Source organism: Perognathus longimembris, chromosome 22 (genome assembly GCF_023159225.1).
Source record: "Perognathus longimembris pacificus isolate PPM17 chromosome 22, ASM2315922v1, whole genome shotgun sequence".
NCBI lineage: Eukaryota > Metazoa > Chordata > Mammalia > Rodentia > Heteromyidae > Perognathus > Perognathus longimembris.
Window position 1 is genome coordinate 35696557 of NC_063182.1, and position 27651 is coordinate 35724207.

At 36.6% G+C, this 27651-nt stretch overlaps 1 protein-coding gene across 2 annotated transcripts in view; it reads right to left on the reverse strand.

Annotated features, from left to right (window-relative positions):
- The window catches only part of Tmem232 (transmembrane protein 232), a 174952-nt gene that overhangs the window by 113719 nt on the left and 33582 nt on the right, over positions 1 to 27651 (reverse strand). For both annotated transcript variants that reach the window (XM_048331048.1, XM_048331049.1), the window contains 5 exons: positions 27335 to 27434; positions 25108 to 25271; positions 16283 to 16437; positions 8988 to 9111; positions 7437 to 7686 (listed from right to left, as the gene is read on the reverse strand). In XM_048331048.1, coding sequence (XP_048187005.1) covers positions 7437 to 7686; positions 8988 to 9111; positions 16283 to 16437; positions 25108 to 25271; positions 27335 to 27434 — 793 coding nt within the window. The remainder of the gene's footprint in view (positions 1 to 7436; positions 7687 to 8987; positions 9112 to 16282; positions 16438 to 25107; positions 25272 to 27334; positions 27435 to 27651) is intronic.

Here is a 27651-nt window from a genome sequence, read left to right on the forward strand (position 1 = left end):
GCCACAGGTACACAAATGAAAATCCAGCAGAGAAGTCAGAGCAAAAAAAAATTGTAAGGATATGGACGTTGACATATCCTTGAGTGGCTAAACATTCTCTTAATTCCCCTTTAAGTAATGGAATAAAACTCTAGTTTGTATCCTGATTTGTGTGGTATTTACTTTAGTCTAATGCAAATACTGGAAGGTTGAGGAAGGAATAATATTATGAGACAAGCGCTAGACACTGGAATATTACAGAATGTTAGTATCATATAATAGATATAATTAGAAGGATAATTGACTATTACCAAATGCATAAAATCCTTACGCTCATATATATTACCGATAAAGCTTTAGATGAAAGGTAAAATGTATAAATGATCGCTCCACTCTCTACGATGGAAAAGACCCAAGAGATTACAGAACTGGAGGGTCAAAGGCTATGGAGAATCATTTATACAGAATTCGAGATGTCCTACTATTAGGAAGGATAAAGCACCGTGTGGAGCTAAGGAGCCCCAAGCTGCAGCACAGTGAATGTGAGCAATGAAGACAATCTAAGAATGGATTCTTCTTAAATTTAGGCTTTTTTGGGGGGGAGGGGGCTGTTTTTTGGTCAGTCATGTGGCCAGAACTCTGGGCCTAGGCACTGTCCCAAAGCTAGCACCTACTACTTGAGGGACAGCGCCACTTCCAGTTTTCTGATAGTTAATTGGAGATAAGAGTTTCACACTTTCTTGGCTGGGCTGCCTTTGAACCATGATCCTCAGATCTCAGCCTCTTGAGTGGTTAGGACTACAGGCGTGAGCCACCAGCACCCAGAAAATTAAAGAATTTTTAGGGAGAAATTCTTAAATTTAGGAATCATAGTTCATTTGACTGAGCACAATAGTCTTCTAGTGTGTGAGGACAACACATGAAACTATTATTTGTGTACATTTTTATTTTGCCACTTATTATGTTAACAGGATATCTACTGAAATGCAATATTTTACTAGAGTAAACTTGAACTTGGCTGTGTGCTAATTTTCAGCATGAACCCTAATTTTACTATGTGGATAAAGCATGCCAGTGGAATCCCTTTTTAAAGAACAACTTGCTATATATCTTGTACTATGGCTCATTGTTCAGAAATTTAGCCACACTTATTTTGTTTTACTTCTGGTTTGCTTGCTAGTTTTCAGTGTTCACAAAAATGTAGAGCCATTGTTTGCTTTTAATGTGCTTCATAATTTCTAACAGAATACGGCTGTGGGGAGCATTTTTACGGTTTCCTACTGAATCCAGTGTATAGTATATTATTTTAAATATGAAAGGAAATTATGACACCAATGATATTTTAATTATAGATTTTCTTCTCTCAAAGGGTGACAGAAAGAAAAATGAGTTATAAACCCACAAACATATCAGGTAAAAGATGAGTTGTAGACCCACAAGTATGTCCAAAAGAAAGCATGACAACTGAATGAAATATCTGGATTCATAGTTTATATGTTCTTCATTTTACAAACACAAATGTGTTTCCTAGAAGTCATAGACTAGAACAAGATATAACAAATCTGAAAAGATACCAAAAACAATTCTTCAAACATTTTTCAATTGTGCACTTAAAACAAGTGATCACCAAAGCAAGTGAAAGAGGAAAATTGCAGAATAAAATGAATATATTTTTATAGCTTCTTTTTTGAGATTTCATACCACAAAGTGAAATTTCATTAGGTATTTTGCAAACTAGTTTTGCATTCAATAAATAAGTATAGACAAAGAAATTTATTGCATCATCTACTGATATATTTATCTGAGGTTTCTTATATAGCAATTATATCTTCATCAAATCATGTCATTGATTGCACCAATTGAAAATTTGTAATAGAGAGTGATAACACTATGTTTGTACTGCTGGCGCTACAAAAGAACCTTAAATTATTTCTATATAAATTGAACATCTAATTAATAATATAGTTTAAGTTGAATATGTGCTTAAAGATCTACAACTTGGTCTTCTATTCATAAGTTTTCATTCTCTTTGTCCTTGATAGCAGAATCTCAATTTTGTTTATGGTCTAGATATGTATAAATTTTAGTATAACTCTGGTGGTAAATGTTGAATTGTCAACCAAACATAATAATTCCATTCCTATTATCAGTGATCATGTGATACAATTATGGACAATTAAATGAGAACGGTATAGAAATTCTAGAGTTGAAAAGCAAACTCTGACCCAAAAGTTCACTGACAAAGAAAACCCCAAATCAACTGTTCCCCCAAGTATATGCAAAAAGAAGTATTTGACAAGATTCAGTAGTTTTTCCATGATAAAACACTCAAGAGGTAGTAATGGAAGAACATTCCTCAATATCAGTAAAAGCTGTCTATGAAGAGCTCAGCACTAACTTCACTTACTAGTAAAAACTGAAAGCTTTCCTCTAAGGATGACTGCCTTCACCGTTTCAACGTTATACAACGGACTCAATATACACAAATATCAAAGAAAGAAAGGGCACCCAGATTGGAAAATAAGTACAACTCTCTACTTGAAGTTGTCAGATCTTGAATATAGACAATCCTAATAAACTCATAAAAAATCTGTTGGGATGTAAAAAGTGAATTCAGCCAGGCTGTAAAATACTAGATGGAAATACAAATAGCAACCTGCACACAGCCTTGTGACCTATGACCTATGTATGCCTCAATCTGTTGCTAACGTGCATATGGATTTTTACAGGAGTTATGTATTTCCTGTGCAAGAAACACAATCTTATTGCTAGATATTTTTCTGAATAATCTTCAATAAGGTAAAAGGTATTACAAAGGATTTTAAAGCATCATTAAGAGTTTCAATTTTTCCAAGATTCCAGTTCACTTTCATTTATTTTTTGAAAAAAGGAGTCATCCTCTGTGCTAATGCTTTTTTTAATAAGTTAAAATTAAGAATGACATGTGCAGTTATTTTTATAAACATGACATGTATTTCCTTCACTACTATCATTGGAGAACCAGTTAAGGGAAGAAAACTCTCAACTAAAGGACAGGCCGAATACCATATTGATTTTTCCCATTCAGAGGCAACACTGAATGAAAATGTAATTGGGTCTCACTCACATCTTCACATTGCTTTATAAAAGTGGCATACAGTATTGTAAATTCAGACAGAGACACCAACATTACAAATTTAAGAGATTAATAATAAATCATGCTGGAAATACGTGTCTCATGTGCTACAAAAACAAAATTACCACCAGGAAGTAGCAAGTACAACGATGGTGGAAGGATGAAGATAAGGAAAGGGAACAAAATAATTATCTTCCAGTATCTGAAAGACATCAAGGAGGAAAAGAAGAGAGTCTAAATTGCCTCTGGGAAAAATTCAAGCTGGTTTGGCAATATTGAAAGAAAGATTTAAATGTAATAAAACGAAGTATTTTTCAGAGTCCGAAGGTGGAATGACTTGCTTTGGGAAATGAAGATTTTTACATTTCTGTGGCTTGTTCTAGGAAATTGGACTGTTCATTCTTGGAAAATGATCCAGAAGAGATTTGCATATTAAATTAGTGCTACATGATTTACTACTCTAAGATATTTTTGGTTCTACCATTCATTACCTATTGTTAAATTTTTAACAATACAAAACACATACAGAACATACAAGACACACTAAAACCCGTGTCTGTTGGGTCCCCTAGAATATACCATTTCTAAGTTTTGTTATTACAGATTCTAAATTATCATTATCATTATCATTATCATTATCATTGTTAACACAAAATAAGAATACAGGGAGATTTTGTTTTGTGTTTAAAATATCTTATACAAAGAAGTCTGCTCTCTTTATAAAAACATAAGCAATCAGATATAAATATTGACTGGCAACCTTCATACAGGTCGGTAGTAAGACATGTTCTGTAATGAGCACATTTAATCAAAAAATTAGAAGTTTTAACAAGTTATAGAACTTATTCAATGAAATCCTGTACTTCACACTTGAGAACAGCTAATCAAAAACTCTAGTACCAGGCCTAGGAGTGTGCATTGGGAATAAGGCCTCCTCATGACAGTCTGTAGAGGCTATCACTAACAGTATGTAGGGGGGGTGGTTAGGGGACAGAATTTCTCACATGTTTTGCATTTTAAACTATGCAGATGGGCAATTTAAGAAAATTGAAATTTTCCACTCTCCTCTTTAGCTTAGTATAGTGAGGTATCGGCTTGTATTCTGAAACCAGATTTCTTATGCTAAGTCTCAAATGTGTGATTGACTAATTGTGATACTCTAGTGTCTCTGTTTCCTCATCTATAAATGTAGATAATATGAATCTCTACATTATAGTCTTGTTATAATGACTTATGAGTTATGTGATATAAGTTGAATGCCTAGAAAGCTCATAGTTAGAACTCAATAAAAGTTCATTGGAATTATCTTGCATAATACATGAAGACAAACTATTTCTCAAAATTGGAATCTCAAAAGGATCAAGCAAAAGTTCTGTGTGCTTAAATAAAATTTTTATCACCTTCCCTCATATATTTGCAGCTCAAAATAATTTTGTCTGTGGACCAGGCTGCCACAATTTCCATTTCAAATCAGGAGCATCTATTCAGGTACTTCCAAATATTCAAACCTGCCTACAGCTCAACTACTCTGTGGGATGGCACTCCATAAAAAGAATAATGAAATCTGGCTCCGAGTTTCAACCTAAGGTTAAAAACATATGTGGTAGTCATTCACATCAATAGAAATTTATGTTAAATAAATCACTGAAGCCGAACATTGGTGGCTTATGCCTGTTATCCCAGCAATGTGAAAGACTGAGATTGAGAGGATCACAGGTAAACATGTCCATGAGACTTAGTCTCAGTTGAAGAAACTGGATATGGTGACATACAATTGCTTCCATCATCTTTGTGGAAAAGCATCAAATAGGCAAGTCATAAGCCACTGTGTACCAACTGAGACCCTAGGGTATCTAAAAGATAACCAGGAACAAAATGAGCTGGGCCAGTGGCATATGCCATCCAACTATTCAGAAAGAGGAGACCTGCGGCATTGTGGTTTGAGGCCAGTCCCAGGTAAGTTTCAAAACTAAACAGAGGTGGGGAGCTGGCTCTCAGTTGCTTATGCCTGTCATCTTCCCTATTGAGGAGGCGGAGGTCCCAGTGGGGAGCCGGGCCAGGCAGGAAAGCCCGGAGACTCCTCTCCCCAAGGAACCACCAGGAAGTCAGAAGTGGAGAGTGCTAGCCTTGAGCAGACAAGCTCAGGGACAGCAGCCAGTCCCTGAATCCAAGGCCCAATACTGGCACACAAAAAAATGAATCCAATAAACAAAAAACAAACAGAGGTAGGGCGTGGTGCAAGTGGTAGAACACCGGATGTGAGAAAGAAGAGCGTAAGACTCACAAATCAAGCACTGACACTGGACCAAAAAAAGGCTGGGGGGGGCGGTGGGGGGGCAGAGGGGAGGGGGGGGTGCAGTTTCAGCAGCAGAGCACCTGCCGAGAGAGTACCAGATCCTGAGTTTAAAACCCAAACACTAGTACCAACAAATATAAATTAATTAATCAAACATATTATTAAAAATCTGAAACGCAGGACTTCAGTTACTGGCCAGAAAGTTTACTCTTAAATTAATATTAATAAACACCTGATTTTATAAAAAAAAAAAAAAAAAAACACTTTGATCCATAATCTCTGAGTGGAAAATGGATATGCTAGGTATGTCTATTCATTCACCTGGATGCTCCAAGTTATGCTGCTATAGAAGATAAGATCACTGAAAATTATCTTCCAGGAAATCGTTAGTTTCTTGCAACAATTCTTTCACAGAACCATGATTAAAATTATTTCTTTGCAATGAAGATTTTACATAAAAATGAAGGACTAATTAATATCTCCATTAAAAAGTTAGAGATAGCATATATTTAACAGTGTCATTTATATCTTTATATATAATAATCTCCTAGAACACAGAAATAATTGTTAGGAAACAGTTACCTATATTTATTTTTTAACATTATAATCATAGATAAGATGGGACTAAAATTATGTAATCAAATATAACGCACTAACACTTTGGACCTATCTATGCACCAAGTATTATTCACAGTTTTTAGCCATTTTAACATTTTTTTCTCAAAAAAAGTCTGTGATACAAATAAAATTCTTAGTATAGTCCATTTTAATTAAGTTGAGGGAGTCTTTTCCAGGAACCTGAGCAATGTTAAGTGGTAGAAAAGAATCAAAATCTCTTCTAACAGTTCACTGGAATTTTGGATCATCAAAATAATGTCTTCAGGTGAAGAGAAGAAATATTAGATAGTGGGAGAAAAGGTTAACAGTAAGGAAATAAATTTCACAAAGTTATCAACTAGCTAGGAATAAAAGAGACTACTAGGCAGGAACAATAATTTGAGTATTCTCAGAAGGATATAATCCCATCATCATGAGATGATGCTAAAAAGTATGGAGTCCCGGTTAGAGGGAAAACAAGAGGCTTTGGGAGGAAAGGTGATCTCCAGGAGTTCTATGGAGTCAGAGAAATCACTAATGTATACAACTACATGAGAGTTGAAGACAAGAATTGAATTTGAGTTAGATTCATGTACTTAGTAAACAATCATGTGTTAAATTGGGTCCCAATGGCTCACACCTGTAATCCTAGCTAGTCAGGAGGGTGAGATCTGAGGACTGATGTTGAATACCCGCCCAGGCAGGAGAGTCCATGAGACGCTCTCCAATTAATCACCACCAAAAAAAAGAAAGCAAAAAGAAAAAGAAAAAAAAGCTATAAGTATAACTGTGACTCAAGTGAAAGAATGTTAGCTTTGAGCACAAAACCTCAGGTACAAGTACCCAGCTACACACACACACACACACACACATTCGTGCATTGAGTTGGTATATAGGAAGATTAGTAATTGCTTATCTGATCATAAAATCAAAAGCATATTGATAGTTTTAGATTAGTGAATAAGGTTGTAAGAGTAAAATTAATACCTGCAGAAGTTTATTTAAAAATCACTGGCACTACAAGTGATTGAGCATTAGAAGTCAGGGGTAGACAAAGTATGACAATATTTGAGTGGTGATGGAAGATAAATCCTCCAACAGAAGGACAAGAAACAGTGGATGATTTGAGAATATGGAAAAGGGAAGATATCCTCAGGGAAAAGGAACAAAGCTAGAGGATTAACTTTATATGCCCATCACAAGATTTCCTGAAGGTATCTTTTCTTTTCAAATTATACTATTTGAATCATAAATTGAGTCTAGCTTGTATGTCAGTTGTTTGAAATTATTAATAAAAGTTACCACTTTATAAAATATTATCCCAAGGTTGTCCTACTGAATTTAAAGTTATAGATCACTTCTAGATGTTAACATTTTGTGAAAGCTTATTATAGGTAAACAGGGACACTTAAAAATATTCCTTATTGAGGTGAAAAGTACTTTACTTACAATTATCTGATATTTTTGAAGAGAAATATTCCAAAAGACTTAAAATATTTGTTTGCTGTAATTCTGGTTGTTCTGATTTTTCCTTTGGGAAATAAGCTTTCTGTGCACTCTTACAGTTACAGAACCCAATTAAAGCAGTTTTTCTCAAATCAGAAGTGGCTGCATACAAGCAGATTTCTGCAATAATCGTTGTATATATATAGACTATATTCCAGGCCCAGGAAAGGTAAGCTTCCTTATAGCTTTCTTCCTGAAATAAGAAAAAAATAGGTAATGAAAGTATACCCTATTACAATTAAATCTGCATAAGCTTTATTTAAAACAAAAAAATTTTTCAATACCAGGTGTGGTGGCACATCACACCTACTGAGGAAAAAGTCAGAGGACTGTGGTCAGAGGTAGGCTAGTAAAGATGGACAAAACCTTATCTGTAAAAACTAAAACAAACAGATCCCAAGGTATGGCTGAAATGCTAGAGCACATACTTAGCCAGAGCTAAAGCCTGAGTTAAAACCCTAGTACTACATTTTATCTGAACTAGGAAAGGGAATGGGAACATCAAAATGGTGAGACAAAGGGTAAAAAGGTGAACCAATGCAACAGCGATACTACAAGACAATAGGCTGTGAACCAACTGTACAACTTGGTGGGAGAAGGGAACTGGGGAGGAGAGTAGGTGGGAGAAGAATGAGAGAGGAGATAACAAGTTTGACAAGAAATGTCCTCACTGCCTTACATATGTAACTGTAACCCCGCTGCATACCACCTTGACAATAAAAAAAAAAAAACCTTCTAACCAAAAAGAGAACAACTTCTTAATCCCAGATCAATGGAATGTAAACTAACCCAATAAAATGTTCCTTTCTGTAGCACATTAGAAAATAATCCTTTCTAGTATGTAGTACTTTAATATGTATTTCATAGGAAGACAAAATAATGACATCTACTGGAAAAGAATTTGCGCGTCTGTCACAAAAGTCTTGAAAGATCTTGGCTACAATTAAGATCAAGTATTGTATCTGCATTTGTTGACTTAGTAGCTGTTACATTTCCTATCCAAAAATCTTTGACAAAAATTTATAGTCTTTCAGTATGTTGACTTTAGTCCAAAAACTCATGAGAAATGTAGATAAAATTTTATGTTTAAAAATTCCCTGTGAACATTACTTTCCATCATGGTCTGTGGTTCAAGTGGTAGACCAGCTGCCTGCCAAGTATAAGGCCCTGAATTCAAAGCCCAGCACTGCCAAAACAAAACAAAACACACTTTTGTGAACTGTGAACAATCAGAAAGACAGTTAATGTTCACTTCCACTAAAATACAAATTACAATAAAATGTAATGACAAAGAAGAGTATTAACATCAGTAAAATAAAAATTTGAATTATAATGACAATAAAAACTATTATAAAGTATACTGTTACACTATGTGTACATTAAAATTACTGTTGCAAAGCTTTGCACATTGTGTACCCTACTATGACCTACAATGTAAATAACGGCACAGATGAAATAGAATTCTCTTCCACAAATAAATTAGCAATATGTTACCTGACTCTGAGTAGACAAAATGCTTGAAAGAAAGTCTCTCATTAGGTCCATTAAAGTTTTCAAGCAGGCCATGTTCAATTTGGCAGCCTCCCCAAGGACAAGCAAAGCCAGTTCTGTATCCAGCCTGGATTATAAGCAAATGGTAAATACATTGCTGGAAAAATAACAATACTTAACTTTTAGTGAAAAAAGTATTAGACCGGAGGAAATAAATGCTTAGTCCATATATGTCTATTTTCAATAAAGATCAATTGGCACTGGTTAGAAAGAGAGCAAGAACACCACCATTTTGGCAAGTTGTTTGAGTTTAGAACAATGGTTTGACAATGATCTCCAAGTAACATGCTAAAAACGATTTTTTTTCAGAAATCCTTGACAAGTGATCCTTAAAAAAAAAATCACAAAAAGTTCTGAATTTTAAATTTTTGCAATTTATTCCATGGAGCAAATTTCAAGCAAACAAAAAGTTGCCTTCTGAATTACTCAAAAAGTTAAGTATTATTTGGTTTATTAAAAAGTATTACTTAAAAAAGTATTACTTCTCAAAATAAAACTTATACTGTCATATACTAGTTTACAAAATACAATAACTTACACCAGAATTCATTATCTATAAATATAAGTATATTCTGTCTGAATTTGAGGAGAACTTATATATTTAGTGAGTGCTACTTGTACTCAATTGAAAAACACATTTTGAAAGAGAAAGAATGCAACTATAAAATCTGCTATGTATGTAACTTTTTATTACTCTGAAATATAGATAATAAATAAAAATGTATTTAACAAGTACATTTGAATTTCACAACTGTGATGTTATGGGCTACTAAGTACATCATTTTTAAAAAGAAACACTTCTGATCATGAGGTTAAAGACAATTCTCCACATTTGAAAAGGACATTATAGACTTTGATCTGCTTTCATGCAAGTTGCTCATTTTGAACTACTCTGTAAACATTTAAGGCCTTGCAAGAGCCTTGTGTCTGTGTGGGCACCGGTATTGCAGCTTGAACCCAGGGCCTCCCACGTTTGCTTATCTCTGTCACTCAAGGCCAGTACTCTACCTGCGTAAGACTTGCTCCAGTTCCAGGTTTGGCTCAACAATCGGAGGCAAGAATCCCAAGGATTTGTTTGCCTGGGCTGGCTTTAAATCTAAATCCTCAGATCTCAACCTGCTGCGTAGATAGCTTGACATTTTATTTTTTTAATATTAAGAAACTGAGACATAATAAGCCTGTGAGACAAGTACATACATACTAACTTTTTGGTTCACTGTAACTGAAGACTTTCCTGATATGTGATTATCTCATGTTTCCTAATTCTTTTCTCACCAGTTCTACCTCAGTATTAAACTTTAGTGTGGCACATTCTGACTGTTGTCTACCTAACACAACTTGAGTTTTTTTCCAAGATAGCAAAAGTCTCAGTTCAGGTTACTACCTGAAAATAGAATGTTCTATGTTGACTAGATTAGTGATTATATGAATGTAGTATTTGTCAAAATCATAAACCTGCTATATAAAGAATGTTAATGCTGGGCTTAGCTTCTTAAGATATGCCTGTAATCACAGTTACTTAGGAGGTAGAGAGGGTGATTCCAGCCTGGAGTCAGTTGGGGCAAAAGTGTCAGATGCTAGCTGAAAAACAAACTAAAACCAGAAACTTGGTAGGAGTGATTCAAGTTATAGATTGGCAGAAAGCTTCCCCAGTACTTCCAGACAAAGAAAAGATGTTTATGTTATTGTATCTAAATTATATCTCAGTAAATTTGATTGAAAATTAACTCTTTTAAACTCAGAAGCACCATGTGATATAGATTTGATCAATGAATTATAAATTAAATTTAGATATCATATTGTTCCTCCGATGGCCATCCTTTCCTTTTCCTGCTTGTAATGATCATTTGATCATTCAGCAATGAAGCTGAAAGTCACAGGCTAGCGAGGGCCAGAAGCCCCACTGGCAATTTCCTGAACCAGCTGCATCTGCATGGGACTGCGTGTCATGGCAATAAGTAAAGTCCTATTCCATGATGCAAGTGTTGCCAGATTTCTGTCATATGCAGAACAAAGCCTAACTGATGCATCTAATGTGATGTGAATGAGCATGGATTTTGGAGTCTGAAAAATCCCAAATAGATCCTCCTTTTGCCACTATTAGGTACATACGTAGGCCAAATTAAGTCCTCCCCATCTCACTACTAACTAACCTTATATAAAGTTATATAAAGCATCTAAAGCAAAGTACGCTTTTCCCAGAGGCTATTGTGGCATGAAATACAATATTTTTATAAAATGACTAGGTTCAAAATGCTGACCTGAATCAAATTACTACTTCTTCAAAGTTAAAAAAAAAAAAAGTAAGGGTTTAATAACTTTCTCTCTAATGTCTCAGGATGGCTGACAGGAGGGAGGAGCTCCTGGAGGGACCGTGATTCCCATCACAGGGCATGTGCTCTGCCCAACATGGCAACGGGAAAGAGGACACAGCCAAAGCACTAGTCATGCTGCCTTTCCCCTGAATGGTCTTCATCGCTATGACGGCTTTGCTGCTGCTTTTATCTTATGTCTAGACAACTCTATCTAACGTCGAGGATGCTCACTGAACTATGGACTAAAAAATAATAATAACATCATTATCAGCCTTCTGAAAAAATGCATTACCAAAACTATACTATTTTAAATCGATGTTGCTGACTAAAAATTTTCCTCTGAGTGAAAATGCTTCTGCCAAAAATAGAATAGAAGCATGATGTTTCTAAATTTGAGTTTGGTAAAAATCAAAAGTGGAAATCAATGCACATAGAAAAAAAAAGAAATAGAGTGGGATTAGGCCTGAAGTTTTTACACAGCACTACCTTTCTTTTAGAGCACATTACTATAATACAAAAAATCTGATAAATCACTACACTGACTTGGTTTTATGATGCCATGAAATTTAAACATGCCATGTACATATATATATATGAGTGTATGTATGCATATTTCCTCTAATTGAAAAAATACAAAAACTGATAACAATAATACCTATCAGACACATGAATTTATAAAAAGGACTATCATCATCAGAAGGTTTTCATAGGTCATCTTTACTTCTCTATAAATATCTTCAGTGAAGTGTGATTTTAAAAACTCGAATTAAAGTATCTCTAAATAGTAACCCTTACACCCTTATTCTGCTCTAACAATGAGTATTTCAGAAAACACTTACAATATTAAAAATCATACTCTTGAAAACTAACAATGAAAAAGAGGTCACTGAGACAGCCACTTATATGCACAAAACCACAACGTCAATAGAGCTAGATGAAGAAGAGAAGCAAAAAGGAATACCTCCTGCGGTGTCCCAAAACACAGCTGTCTTATTTCCCCAAGGAAAGTTAAAGGAATATATTTAGAGAAAAGTAATCTCATGGTTCATAAAATCAGGGAGAGTACAGCCAATCCTTTACCTTGAGGTATTGATTTTAATGATTTAGAGTATTATCCTTTTCACGTTTGTCTCTCAATATGTCTTCAGAGGTGATACATACAGGTGACAAAAAGTATAGAAAGCAGTGTGTAAAGTGATGGGAATAGAACAAAAAGAAGCCACAGAACTGGAACACAGAGGTATATTTTGTCATCATGAGTAAACTACTACTGAGTAAGGAGAATAAAGGCTCTATAATAACTGTACACGTTACTCTGTGAACATAAACTTCTTATTTAAAAAGATCAAATTTTTATGTATTTCTCTTTGACTTCTGAATAAGTAAAACGAAAAGTGGAAGGAGAAGAAATCTCTAGAATAAAAGAAAATTTATATTATGGCAAAGATGAAAGAGAATGTCAGTGTCAATACTCAAGAGAAGAGCATAACTCTGAAAGGATTTATTACAGGAACCACAAGATACTTTCACAAGCTCTTCAATATCTTTTATAAAGTTCAGCAAGAGGAACTTTTCTCTTCTTCCTGAAAGGAACCTGCTTAAAGCTTTGATGTTGAGAAGAAATAATAAGGGGCTGGGGATATGGCCTAGTGGCAAGAGAGCTTGCCTCGTATACATGAGGCCCTGGGTTCAATTCCCCAGCACCACATATACAGAAAATGGCCAGAAGTGGCTCTGTGGCTCAAGTGGCAGAGTGTTAGCCTTGAGCAAAAGGAAGCCAGGGACAGTGCTCAGACCCTGAGTCCAAGGCCCAGGACTGGCCAAAAAAAATAGAAAAACAAAACAGAGAAGAAATAATAAAGTAAGAAAATGACTGCAAGGAAATTAAAACTACAAAATGAAATTAAGATCCATACTACAGAAAGTTAACTACAAGAGTGGCACGGGGAAGAGGGCAATCTTAAAAAGTTCTCCCATAATTTAGAGGAAACATTGTAAAATTAGGCCTACCTCTGTATTGAAGCAACCAAAAGAAACATATAATCAAGAAATGCAAGGATTTTTGTTTGTTTGTTTTGGAATGCCAATTATGAAGCTTGAACTCAGGGCCTGGGCACTGATTCCATAGCTTTTATGCTCAAAGCTAATATTCAATTACTTGAGCCACAGCTTCACTTCTGGCTTTTTTTTTTTTTTTTTTTTTTTTGGTAGTTAATTGAAGATAAGAGTCTTGGAGACTTTCCTGCCCAGGCTGGCTTCAAACTCCAATATTCACATCTCAGCCTCCTGAGCTGCTAGGATTACAGGCCTGAGCCACAAGTGCCTAGATTTAAAAATACATTTTTGCAGTACGCAAAAAAAAAAAAAAGAGAAAGGAGGAAGAAAATAAAGGACCCAAATAAGGACGAAGAGAGGAAGGAAGAAAAAGAAAGGAGGGAGGGAAGAAGGAGGAAGGAAGGAGAGAGAATAAAGGGGAAAAGAAAGAAAGAAAGAAGGGAGGGGAGGGGATGATGGGAAGAAAAGAAAGGAAAGAAGAAAAGGAAGGAAAGAGAGGAGAGGAGAAAAGTCAGCAAAGATGTTAGTCAGACAATACAAAGTTTCAGATAGGCAGGGGGACTAAATTCTGGTGCTCTCCTGGACTTTCTGGGGTGTTACTAAATCTACCCTTCCTAGGGTGGAATTAAACATTCACATTGTAAAGATTAATAACTATGTGAAGTAATGTTTATGTTAATTAGTTTGATCTAATCATTTTCCAGGGCATATACAGGTCATAGCATCACACTGTACTCCAGAAATATATGTGGTTACTAATCTCCAATTAAAAATACTTATTCCCATTTGTCCAAGCTTTCTTTGATTTGTTGCATTTCTGGGCCTTTCTTAAGGAAGTTTTGTCCTGTGCCAAGGAGCCCAAGTGTTTCTCCTATTCCTTCTTGAAGAATTTTCAGAGTATCTGATTTCACTTCAAGGTATTTGATCCATTTGGAAGTGATATATAAGAATCTAGTTTTAGTTTGTTACAGGTGTTGAACCAATTTTGCCAGAACCATTTGTTGAAGAGGCTGTCAGTCTTGCATCCTATTTTTTTTTTAGCTCCTTTATCAAAGATTAAGTAGCCATAGTTCTGCAGGTTCATTTCTGCGTCTTCAGTTCTGTTGCATTGGTCCTCAGGCCTGTTCTTGTGCCAATATCAAGCTGTTTTTCTTACTGTAGATTTGTAATACAGCTTGAAGTTTGGTATTGAAATTCCTCCAGCACTGTTCTTTCTACTTAAGATTGTTTTTGCTATTTGGGGTCTTTTATTGTTCTATATGAATTTCTGGATTGCTTCTTCTATTTCATTAGAGAATGGTCTTGGGATGTTGATGGGTTTTGCATTGAATTTCTAGACAGCATTTGGCAACATTGCCCTTTTGACAATGTCAATCCTCCAAATCCAGGAGCATGAGAGGTTTTTCCATTTCCTTAGTTCTGCCTTAATTTCCTTCTTCAGGTTTTTAAAGTTCTCATCATTGAGATCTTTCACTTTTTTTGGTTAAGGTTATTCCTAAGTATTTTGTGTTTTCTAAGGCAAAAGGAGTTGCTTTCCTGATTTCAGCCTCACTCTTTGCATTGTCGACATACAGAGAAGCCATTGATTTTTGAGGATTTATTTTATATCCTGCTACTTTGCCAAAGCTTTGGATCTGCTCAATTTACTTGGGAGAGTTTAACTTCATCTTTCCCTATTTGGATCTCCTTTATACTTTCTTCTTGCCTTATTGCTTTGGTTAGGAATTCTAGTACTGTGCTGAAGAGGAGTGGAGAGAGTGGACATACTTGTCTTGCTCCTGATTTTAAAGGAAATGGCTTTAACTTTTCGCCATTAAGTATAATGCTTGTTGTAGGTTTGTCATAGATAGCCTTTATTATATTCAAGAATGTTCCCTGGAGTCCTAGTTTCTCCAAAGCTTGCATCATAAATGGGTGCTGGATTTTGTCAAATGTTTTTTTGGCATCCAGAGCTCAACTGTTTTCTCAAGCCAGTTGACTAGATTTTTCCCTCTCTGTCCAGAGTCTCTATAGTATTATGGCTTACTTGAAATGACTTTCTAGCTGTGAAACTTTCTCTGGAGTAGTAAAGCTGGGTTCTTGGAGAGAGCTTAGATATGGGTCTTCTGCTCCTCCCCAATTTTCCTCCAACTCTATCCACTTAATTCTTTCTTTGAACCAATGATTTCCTTTGTAATACTTTGAGACTTCTATTTTCTTTCTTCCTTTTTTTTTTTTATTATGTCAATTGTGGGGCTTGAGCTCAGGGTCTGGGTGCTGTTCCTGAGCTTTCCTTTCACTAAAGGCTAGTGCTCTGCCACTTGAGCCACAGCTCCACTGCTAGTTTTCTCATGGTTAATTGGAGATAAGAGTCTCATAGACTTTTTTGCCCTGGTTACCTTTGAACTGTGATCATCAAATCTCAGCCTCTTCAGTAACAAGGATTATAGGCGTGAGCCACTAGCGCCCAGCTCTATTTACTGTCTTCAAATCACATATACAAGAGGAAACCCACATTTACCAGTTGAAATTCCCTTTTGATATAGAAAGCACAAAGAAATAAAATCTTAGCTATTTCCTCTAAGGATAAATTGCCTCATTGTTGTGATTTAACATCATGGAAAATATAAGATGTTTTTACAAAAAGAAGCAAACTTCTTATCAACCACAGATTTCATTTAATAAAGACAAACTGTGCAAAGCATGCATGCATAGCCAACAAAACAAAAAAACAATTTATCGATAGCATGAACTAATACAAAATACATAAATTTCCCTTGGCTTTAGAGCTGTGATTATAAATTCTTTTCATAGGCAACCAAGGTGTGATTAACATTTAAACAAAAAGGCTTCTCCATGAGATTCTTTGAATTTATAGGCTCATCTTACCAGCATTTCTTTTGAAGTTGTGTTTTATAGGAGATGAGATGCTCCAGCACATCTTTCAGTTGAGGACTATTATTCTGAACACAAGACCAAGCAGCAACACAATGCCAGAGCAGGTGGTTAACTTTATATCCTCCTTGATTCAATTGCAAATGGTCCTGGAATTAAAATATAGAAGTATGTATGAGGGACGAGGTAACAAACAGTACAAGAAATGTATCCAAGGCCTAGCGTATGAAACTGTAACCTCTCTGTACATCAGTTTGATAATAAAAATTTGAAAAAAAAATAGAAGAATATCTGGGAAACAATTCTTCCACTTCAACAAACATGAAAATAAATTTTAAGTATACAAATTAAAATGCATATTCTCTTTAAGGTTCCTGTCTCACCAAAAGGAATAATATGCATAAGTATATTTTTGTTGGTGTATATTCTTCATCTGAATCAAATGTGCATTATTTCCACACAGGTCTATTGTGTTCAATGACATTGGTTCTACAAAATGACAAAAACCCTTCGTGCTTGAAGGAACAACTATTAGATAAAACCATCTTTATAAACCTATATGTGACTTAGCTTTTCCTGACAACTGAGGAATTAGGGAAACTCTGAACAAAGACTGAATAGTAAATTCGGTTTTAAAACGTGATTTTCTACGTCAACTGAAGTGACTCATGCCTGAAATCCCAGCTGTTCAGAAGGGAGAAGTCAGGAAGATGGAAGTTCAAGGCCAACCAGGGCCAAAAGTTAACAAGGCTCTATTTAATAAATAAGCCAGGCCTGGTGGTTCGTGTACGCAGTCTCAGTGATGTGGGAGGCATAGCTAAGACCACAGCACAAGGCTGGGCCCTGGCAAAGCAGTGAAATTCTCTGCAGAAACTAATGTAAGTTAAAAAGGCCTGGTAGTATGGCTCAAGTAATAGAGTGTGCCAAATAGATCCTGACTACTAAAAGAAAAGAAATGGGGACTTCTATTTTAAAGATGAAAGTGTACACAGCCAATGTCTGTTAACTAGATATTTATAAATCAGATAACAAGTAGCCTGCTGTATTTGTTTTTACTCATAGAGTTTCCTGCTGGCTTCATAGATTTAGTTGGTTGTTCTACTGAAGCAATCAGTGTACAATGATAACATAGCACTCATTGAATACTTGCGAATCATAGAGGTTCAAATGCATACTCTGTTTTATGAATAGTTGATATTGTGAGCTATTAAAAAATTTTAAGTGTGTTATGGAAACGATTGTTATATCACAGTTGTAACTACTTTCAACATCCCATCTGTATCTATAGCTTCTATTATTGATGATGTTCTTGTATCACCTTCCTGTGGTTGTACCTGCACTATCTCTGTAATCTTATCTGAGTATTTTGGAAACCGTGTATACTGGTATTAGAACTAGGAAACTGAAAGGGAATACCAACATTGAGGGACACAGGGTAAAAAAAGACAAACAACTACAAAAGCAATACTTGCAAAAATGTTTGGTGTAAGTGAACTGAACACCTCAGGGGGGGGAAAGGGAAAGGGGGAGGGGGGAGGGGGGTATGAGGGACAAGGTAACAAACAGTACAAGAAATGTATCCAATGCCTAACGTATGAAACTGTAACCTCTCTGTACATCAGTTTGATAATAAAAATTTGAAAAAAAAATTTTAAGTGGGCATGATGGTGCATGTCTGTAATTCCAACACCTGAAAAGCTCAGGGAGAATGATCATGAATTCCAGGCTAGTACAGGCTACACAAAGAGAACTTGTCTCAAGAGGAAAAAAAGAATGAATTAGAATTTAAAAGGCTTAATAATTCTTATTTATTTACTAAACAATATAACAACTACAATTGAATGACAATTCTCATGCTGAACATTCTTAAGAAAAGGCCAGAAATCCATGTGTTGATTCTGTTTATGTCACAGACTCTGTCAGATGAGTAAGACAAAGTTTTCACAAGCTCACCTGCTCTGTGAAAACATAACAGAAAAGTAAATAGAAGCAAATCAGTGTTAGGAACGTTCAATTAGATTATTCCACAGAGAAGCTCTATTTTAAAATAATAGAAGGCATCAGAGAAGACAAGCTGATTTCAGTAAATGCACACATAACCTAATTTTCTGATTTCTAGTGGAGCCCATCCAAAAAGTGGAACTCCTAGAAATGAAATTTTCTTCTCAAATTGCCCTAAGAGTCTCCAGCCTGATGCCTGACAGTTCTCAGGTTGCAAACTCATTCTAAATGTTTCCTGTTACGATGCAGATGTATTAACTGCTGGACAAATGTCATCAATTGACACAGAAGCCCTTCGTTCTAAAAGCTAATATCCTAGAAGGATTTCTAGCCTTGAGCATGTATCACGGCCATACCTTGCCCTAGTTTCTAGCAGCATCCGTTGTAGAGAGAACCCCTGCTTTCTTACATCCTCTCTCTATCACTGCAGGTCCATATCCTACAAAGACAGCACTCAGCGTCTTTCTAGCCGAGGCAACCCCACTCCTGTCCCTTCTCTCCCTCTCCTCTCCGTCCCTCTCCCTCTCTCTTACCTCCTCTGTCTCTGCAATAAGGAATGAAACAAATGTGCCCGTGGCACATGTGCGCCCATTGAGCTCTGGCTTAAGCATATTAGCATCACCAACAACAAATTTGCCCAAACCGAATGAGTTATTACACTAATGGTGATTTGCATCAGCGCAGTAGACAGAGGGAACATACTCTGAGAGGTCTTACTCGGTAAGCAGCCTCTGTCATTATATTAAATCATTCCTATTCTACAAATGGCTGGCTGGTAAATGACATTTAAAAATTATTAACAGAAATTACAAATAAATATGAAGAGACTTTTACAACAATTTAACCGATTTTTATATGCATATTCAGTCTAATAAAACTCTTTTGATTTTATTATTTCAGTAATTTATTATTATTACATCTTACAAGATAGTTTGTGATGACGGGGAATAGAAATAAAGAAATAGGTTAGCAGATGGGGGGGAAAAGGGGAGAAAGGGAAGTAGAAAAACTAGAAGGAAGGAAGGGAGGAAGGAAAGAAGGAAACAAATTTGAAATGGCTTTTTATCACAGGTCATTTGAGAAGCCCTGAGCTCAATTTTCAATTACTCACAAAGAACCTTTTTTTTTTTTTAAATTTTTATTATCAAACTGATGTATAGAGAGGTTACAGTTTCATACGTTAGGCATTGGATACATTTCTTGTACTGTTTGTTACCTTGTCCCTCATACCCCCTCCCTCCTCCCCCTTTCCCTTTCCCCTCCTGAGGTGTTCAGTTCACTTACACCAAACAGTTTTGCAAGTATTGCTTTTGTAGTTGTTTGTCTTTTTTTACCCTGTGTCTCTCAATTTTGGTATTCCCTTTCAATTTCCTACTTCTAATACCAGTATACACGGTTTCCAATATACTCAGGTAAGATTACAGAGATAGTGTAGGTACAACCACAGGAAGGTGATACAAGAACATCATCAATAATAGAAGCTACAGATACAGATGGGATGTTGAAAGTAGTTACAACTGTGATATAACAATCGTTTCCATAACATGGAGTTCATTTCACTTAGCATCATCTTATGTGTTCATAAGGGTATAGCTATTGGGCTCTTGTGATTCTCTGATGTGACTAGCCTAAACCTGTACTAATTATTCCCAATAAGGGAGACCATAGAGTCCATGTTTCTTTGGGTCTTGCTCACTTCACCTAGTATAATTTTTTCCAAGTCCTTCCATTTCCTTACAAATGGGGCAATGTCATTATTTCTGATAGAGGCATAAAATTCCATTGTGTATATGTACCACATTTTCCTGATCCATTCATCTATGGAGGGGCATCTGGGTTGGTTCCAGCTTCTAGCTATGACAAATTGTGCTGCAATGAACATTGTTGTGCTGGTGGCATTACTGTGATTTTGTTTGGGGTCTTTTGGATAGATACCCAAAAGTGGGGCTGCTGGGTCGTAGGGGAGTTCTATATTTAGCCTTCTGAGGAATCTCCATACTGCTTGCCAGAGTGGCTGAACCAGTTTACATTCCCACCAACAATGAAGTAGGGTTCCCTTTTGGCCACATCCCCTCCAACAATTGTTATTGTTAGTTTTCTTGATATAGGACATTCTTACTGGGGTGAGATGGAATCTCAATGTTGTTTTGATTTGCATTTCTTTTATGGCCAGTGATGTAGAGCATTTTTTTCATATGTCTCTTGGCCATTCTCATTTCCTCATCAGAGAAGTCTCTTTGTAAGTCTTTAGCCCACTTGATGAGGGGGCTATTGGTCCAAAGAACCTTTTTTGTCCCTTATTCCCTCTTTTTTCTTTCCTGTTTTCCCTCCTTCCTTCCTCCTTCCCTCTCTCCTTTTTTTTCTTTCTCCCTCTCTTTCACCTCTTTGGACTGTCCCTTGCAGCTGACTCAATGCCTACTTAAGAAACTCACCTACAAACTGTTAGCCTACTGTTAGCTGAAAACTCAGATAACATCACCGTGGTCTTTGTGGAGATTTAAGTACTTCCTCTCTGAATGTCCCAGAAGGCCGCTTTGTAGCATAGAAATGGGGTTGGAAGTGTAGGCTCTATTTTGACATCTCAGTTGCAGCTGTCTGAGTTTCATGCTGTTTTCAATCATGTTTGGGATGGTTGACATTGCCATAAAGGACCTCTCCACAAAAAATGTCCTACCTGGGTAACAGAACATGAACCCCAAGACAATACTTCTAATTTTAAAGAACTTGGGTCTCATTAAAATCCAATTCCTAGTGCCTATTTACAATTGCAGTGCAGCACAGAATGTCACTGAGGACTTCCAAGTGTTTGTGAAGGAGACTGCTAACCACATTAGGATGTTAATTCCCACTCTGCTAGTTTTCAGGGAATTAATAGTACTTTGGGGGAATGTTTACTAAAAGGCTCTACCCAGTTTTGGCTGAGTTAAAAGCTACTTTCCCTGAAGAACTGTGTCATTGTTCCTATGCGACAACTGTGCTGCCGAAACACAGCTTTGTGAGTGAGCAAAAGACAGCAGAAAACTCAATGCAGAGATCTGGCTCTGCATTCCACACAGCTAATTAAAGTGTGCTATTTGTCAAAGCCAATAGAAACCCTGTGTCTGTATCACTTAAAAGGATGTTCAAAGGAGAAACAAGGTCAAACAGCCAAGGAAAGGAAATCCTCTATTCTTAAGCAGAATCAATAACCATAGTGTGTGTATTGTAATATGTAAATCCTACAGGCATTAGAATCAATTTTAGGAGAATTTGCATAAAAAATAAGCAATTAGGTTTTTTACTCCAATTTCATAGAGCATAAAAATTGAATATTTTGCAATGGCCAATATATGCTGCTATGGACCTTTTAGTACTATCTGAGCATGAAGGCTTTGGGGATAAACTTACAAGTCTTTTACCATAATAAACTAATAATAAAGGAGGGAGGGATGATGACTACATATGTACCTTTATATTTTACTTTTTATCTCATTATTTTCCTAATTCTTTTCCCAGAAGGCAAATGAGATGGTATTGAATGGATAGGTACTCAAGTAAACAGGAGAGCCTGGCTTAGACTAAGCTATGCTGGAAAAACTGAGCTGGATTCAGGGAACTTTAAGGTTTGTAAATCAAGCCATGGATCAGTGCTGATTAGCCACAGCAATAATTGAGTAGCAAGGTGGCTACTCTATCCTTTACAGTCTTTATATTATGAGGAAATTGGAGGAGAAAAAGAAGGGCAATAAACCTGACAGGCCAAAATCTGTTACAATCCCCTCAAAGAATCACACAGGTAGAACTGAAATAGAATTTGTGAGCAAGTGAATGTAAGACCTTTGTTCTACAAGGTGGAAAGGAGCACAGAAAGACTTAGTGACTACCAAGTCTCACTTTAAGCAGAGATGTTTGTTTCACATGTTGATGACTTTTCTCCTTCCAGTGCAAGGAGAGCCACAAGCTTCCACTAGTTTGCTGTGTGTGCAGCAAGAGGGAAAATGGACTCGTTCTTGAAGAGCCTTAGAACAAACACAGAAAGCAGTCTGCTCATAACCAGAAGGCACATGTGGCTAGGATTTCACAGTATCTGATGGGTTTAAAGGCAAAACATTCAGATCACTGTCTATCGTGCATATAATCATGTCTGTGGATGAAAATTGTTATATTGAGCAGAATAGGCTAGAGTGGATTTCTACATACACTTTCCTATTTAGTATTATATACACTTTCATGGCATTTAGTTTACAAGGCACAGTTTGTTTGTTTGTTCCAATGCTCTCGACGGTAACGGCATAGGAGAGTTCAGGTAGATAAGATGATAATAGAGACGCTGACGGTGATGATTACCAGGACTTTTGAAAGAGAGCAGATGGAGGTTCATAGAGCTTAGCAAAACTCCTTCTGGATCACCCATACGTGGGTCTTTTCTCCTGAGGACCAATGCTCCTTTTATTGCTCAGAATCTTCTGTGATATATGTGCTGCAAAAATACTTTTCAAACTTAAAAACAAGATTCTGGGGGTCAGGCCTTGTGCTTATTAGACAGATGCTTTTCCATTTGAGCTAGACTTGCAGACTTCTTTGCTTTATGTTAGTTTTGAGATAAGGCTCACTCACTGCCTGCGGCCAGCCTCCCACTATGAACTTCTGCTACAGTTGCGAGGACAGTCTGCACCACCACACCCAGCGTGTTTTACTGAGATCAGTTCTGGCTATTTCGAGCCATGAGCCTCTCAATCTGCCTCCCAAGAAGCTGGGATTGCAGGAGTGGGTCAACGTATCTGTTAAGATCCCTTTGTCACAACACCTTGTAAAAAAAAATTTATGTTCAATTAATAATAAAAAAAATTAAAAAAAAAAGATCCCTTTGTGCAGGACACAATTCGAGTTTATTAGCAATCGTCACCAGAAGTTTCGAATCACTCAGCAAATACCACTCTCCCTACAAATGGCCCATCATTAATGGCACCCAAAAATGGTAGTAAAAAGACTAAAGATAGATGCGCTAAAATATTTTATCTTACTTATTTAATTCATAGATAATGTCAGGAAGGTCCCAAAGGAAGCACAGGAAAACTATGAGATGATAGTTTTCCTTACATGCCCTTATTGTTTCTGACTTATGTTACAGTTTTTCTTTGGGGGAGGTGTCCAAGTCTGGGACCCGAACTCAGTACCAGATGTTGTTCACTGGCTGGCACTGTACCACCTGAGCCATGCCTCCAAACCCTTCTGTGGAAAATCTTAAAAAAAAATGTTCTGTTTATAAGCTATGAAATCATAAATGGGTATCTCTAAAAATTAAAATAACAAGGTTTCCAAGTTCTTGCAACTGTGGAAATGCCTTATCCACTGGTGTACTTAACACTTCTGAGACATTTGGGCTTTAGGTACACCAGTGGACAAATTTCCACATTCGTCTGTGTCATGGCACTTTGTTGGCATAGCTGTAGCTTGTAACACAGCAGAGTCATATAATCATGATGAATAGTCTTATGTAAATTGATTGCTAATATCTGACTTGGGAACAATTTTTATATGTAAGGAATTATTTTGATTGCCCAATTTAAATTACTTTTAGAAGTTTTCAGTTGACTTAAGTTACATATTAAATATTATTGTACATATGAACCATACATGCAAATAATTTAATACTTATTTCAAAATTCACATACATTCCTTTATTTATTTTATGTTTATTATTTTGTTAGTTGTGGGGCTTGAACTCTGGGCCTGGGTGCCGTCCCTGAGCTCCTCAGCTCAAGGCTAGTGCTCTACCACTTAACAACACCACTTCCAGTTTTCTGGTGGTTAACTGGAGATAAAAGTCTCACAGACTTTCCTTCCCAGGCTAGCTCTGAACCATGATCCTCAGATCTCAACCTCCTGAGAAGCTCGGATTACAGGTATGAGCCACCGGTGCCCAGTTACATTCCCTTTAATAAGACTGTTGCATATTAAAATGTTAATTTTGTTTGTTTGTTTTGTTTTTGTTGCCAGTCCTGGGCCTTGGACTCGGGGACTGAGCACTGTCCCTGGCTTCTTTTTGCTCAAGGCTAGCACTCTACCTCTTGAGCCACAGCGCCACTTCCAGCTTTTTTTCTATATATGTGGTGCTGAGGGCTGCATGTATACGGGGCGAGCACTTTACCACTAGGCCATATTCCCAGCCCTAAAATGTTAATTTTAAGGCAAATCTAAGTCACATTTCTTCTCTCTCTCTCTCTCTCTATCTATCTATCTATCTTTCTTTCTTTCTTTCTTTCTTTCTTTCTCTCCTTCTTTTCCTTCCTTCCTTCCTTCTTTCCTTTCTTCCTTTCTCTTTTTTTTGATTCCAGTCCTGGGGCTTGAACTCAGGGCCTAGGCACTGTCCTGAGATTCTGTGCTTAAGGCCATCACTCTACCCCTTGAGCCACAACTCTGTTTCAGCCTTTTTTGATATTTAATTGGAGATCAAGGACTCATGACCTTTTCTGCCCAGGTTGTCTTTGAACCCTGATCCTCAGTTCTCAGCCTCCTGAGTAGGTAGGATTATAGGCATGAGTCACAAGAACCTGGCACATTTCAATTGTTACTTAAAGAGCTGAAGTAGAACTCGAAGAAAGAGGTATCATGGCCTTATTCCACCTAAAGTAGGAGTGGCACAGATATGTGCAATGACCTACCATTTACCGTCCAGAAAACAGGCAGATGTGTGCATGAAACTAGTTAATAGTGTGTTTTCATCTCCACTCCCCACATTAGCTAGTTGAACTCGGGTTCAACAGTGGCTTATGAATTATACCTAGCAACCTTACTCATTCTGTGACAGGATATAGCCCCCACATGAAACTACCTACCGTATCAGGAAAGTTATTTTCATTTCCTTCCATATTTCCCACAGTGCTGAAAGTTGATTCAAGGAGTTCTCTTTTATATATAATTTCCGCTGTTTTCAGGATGAATTGCACATTTGAAAAGATGTTTGGATACTTGTAATAGGATACTTCAGAAGAAGAAAGTGCTATTATAAGAAAACGCATTTGAGGGAAAGAGTTCATTAGTACCTTGCATTAGTCTTCACTTTTTGTATTAAACTGCAGTTAAATCAATATTAAATTCAGGTGCAAAAATTGCTGTGCATTTCTTCAACTAGTAAAGATTTAGAATGTTACATATGCCCTCTGGTGGTGAAAAAACAAATTACAAGTAAGTCATACATAATGTGTTTATATAAATCAAAATACCTTGAATAATGCTTGAATGCCCAATTAAATATTGTTACTGCTTAACTAATGCATGGTAGCTTCAAGCTGATATAAATCAAGTTATAATAGATATTTTCATTCATAGTGGATACTTTGTAATTGTAATCCTACAAACAAATCAATGTCATTACTTTTAACTCAATATGCTTCAGCTTTATTCCTTCTCAAGATGTTATTGTAGGTTTAAAACTATATGCTGTAAATATATGCAATTATTCATTTAGCATAATGACTATGTAATATTTAACAAAATCATCTTGTTTCCATTCTTTTTATAAATTATTTCATAGTCACTATTCAGGACACTGCAGAGATAAGAAAAGGAAATATATGTGATAGAAGAAATCAAGAAAATGATATGATATACAATTCCTATTCTACCCATGTACAGTCTTCTCTTGGCTTCATTTAACATTCATGGGTGAGTGTATACTATGTGTGTGCTGGATTGCAAAGCAAAGTATATTTCTTCTGATGTGTCTCAGTCAAAATTGTCAGGAGAACATTGTTCCAGACCGTAATAAGAAATGTTCTGTTTGTGCATGCTATACTAAACAGGCCTCCCATAGCCAATCTCCTCCCTCCAGTCCAGCAGCTACACCACCATTAGACTTAGCTTAAGAAGCTACAAATTTAGAATTTTTTTTAAAAAATCCAGTATAGCAACTGCTATCGCAGATGAAAATTTGAGTCACAAATATCACCATAGACTTAGGGAGACAATTCTTTGAGGTGTCAGTGGAATCGTGGTTCTCAGAGGCTGCAGTGGGGAAGGGGAGGGTAGAGAAGGCGGTTGTTAGTCAAGGAGTACAAGACTTCAGTCAGACGGGAGGAGGCTGTAGTGACCGACAGTGCGACCGAGAAACCTTGGTGAGCAGCAACCACGCACGCTTCAAGATTGGTGAGACCGAGAGGAGGTGGACTGCCAGAGATGTGTTGATTTGTATTTCATTCTCACCTAAGAATGTGAAGATAGCTTCCTGTTTCCTTAGTCACTTACATTTCTTTTGAAAACTATGCAGTTCGTTTGCCCATTTGTGAATTGGATTGTCTATTCTTTGGGTGCTTAAGATTTAGAGGTTTTTTATAGATCGTAGATGTTAATCCTTTATGTGATGAATAGCGGGCAAAAGTTTCTTTTTGCCATTCTGCAGTAGGCATTCCTTAGATTATGAAAATTCTTTCGTGTTGAAAAGAGACCTTTCCATTTGAAGGACTTCAGGAAAATGGAGCTGTGGCTCAGTGGTAGAGCACCAGCTTTGACTGAAACAGTAAAGGGGGAGCACTGAGGCCCTTAGTTCTCCCCTAACACCTGCACAGAAAATAAAAACAAACGAAAAATAAAAAATTCTTTAAAAATTTCAGAAGACGGTTGATTTGTAATGTTCTCACTACAAAAAAAATACTAAGTATAGGTGGGAAAAGCAGAATAGTGTTCAAAATAAATGCTGAATAGCTGAGAAGCCAGCAGTGCACCCATTGTGCTCAGGAAACGGAAAACTCAGCTTATGCCATTTAAAGTGGCAGTCCCAGTTTCTTCCTTTCGTTTTTTTTTTTTTTTAATTGCCAATCCTGGGGCTTGAACTCGGGGCCTGGGCACTGTGCCTGGGCTTCTCTCTGCTCAGGCTAGCACTCTATACCTTGAGCCACAGCGCCCCTTCTGGATTTTTCTGTTTATGTGGTACTGAGGAATTGAACCCAGGGCTTCATGCATGCTAGGCAAGCACTCTACCAGTAAGCCAGATTCACAGCCTCTGAGTTTCTTAAAATATAACATAAAACATATTTAAGTGTAAAAAGAAAAAGAAAGATACTCTACCAAATAAATATGGTCGGAGCCTAAGTAAATGTTCTTTGAAACTTTCCAGGTGACCGTGCAGGAAAAATACAAAGAGTCGTAAGAAGATCAAATAGCCAATCTGTCAAAAGAGAAAAGAGAAAAGCATGCTTTGTATTGCATCAACATGTGTTCAAGAACTATATCGAAAATAAACCATTTTATTATTAAATCTACTTCGGATGAGGCAGTTTCAAACTTCATTGATGTTAAGTGTACTTGAAATGTATTCAGAACATTTATATCAAGATTGAAATCCTAGTTCAGACACAAAAATCCTTATATAAATAATCTCTCCA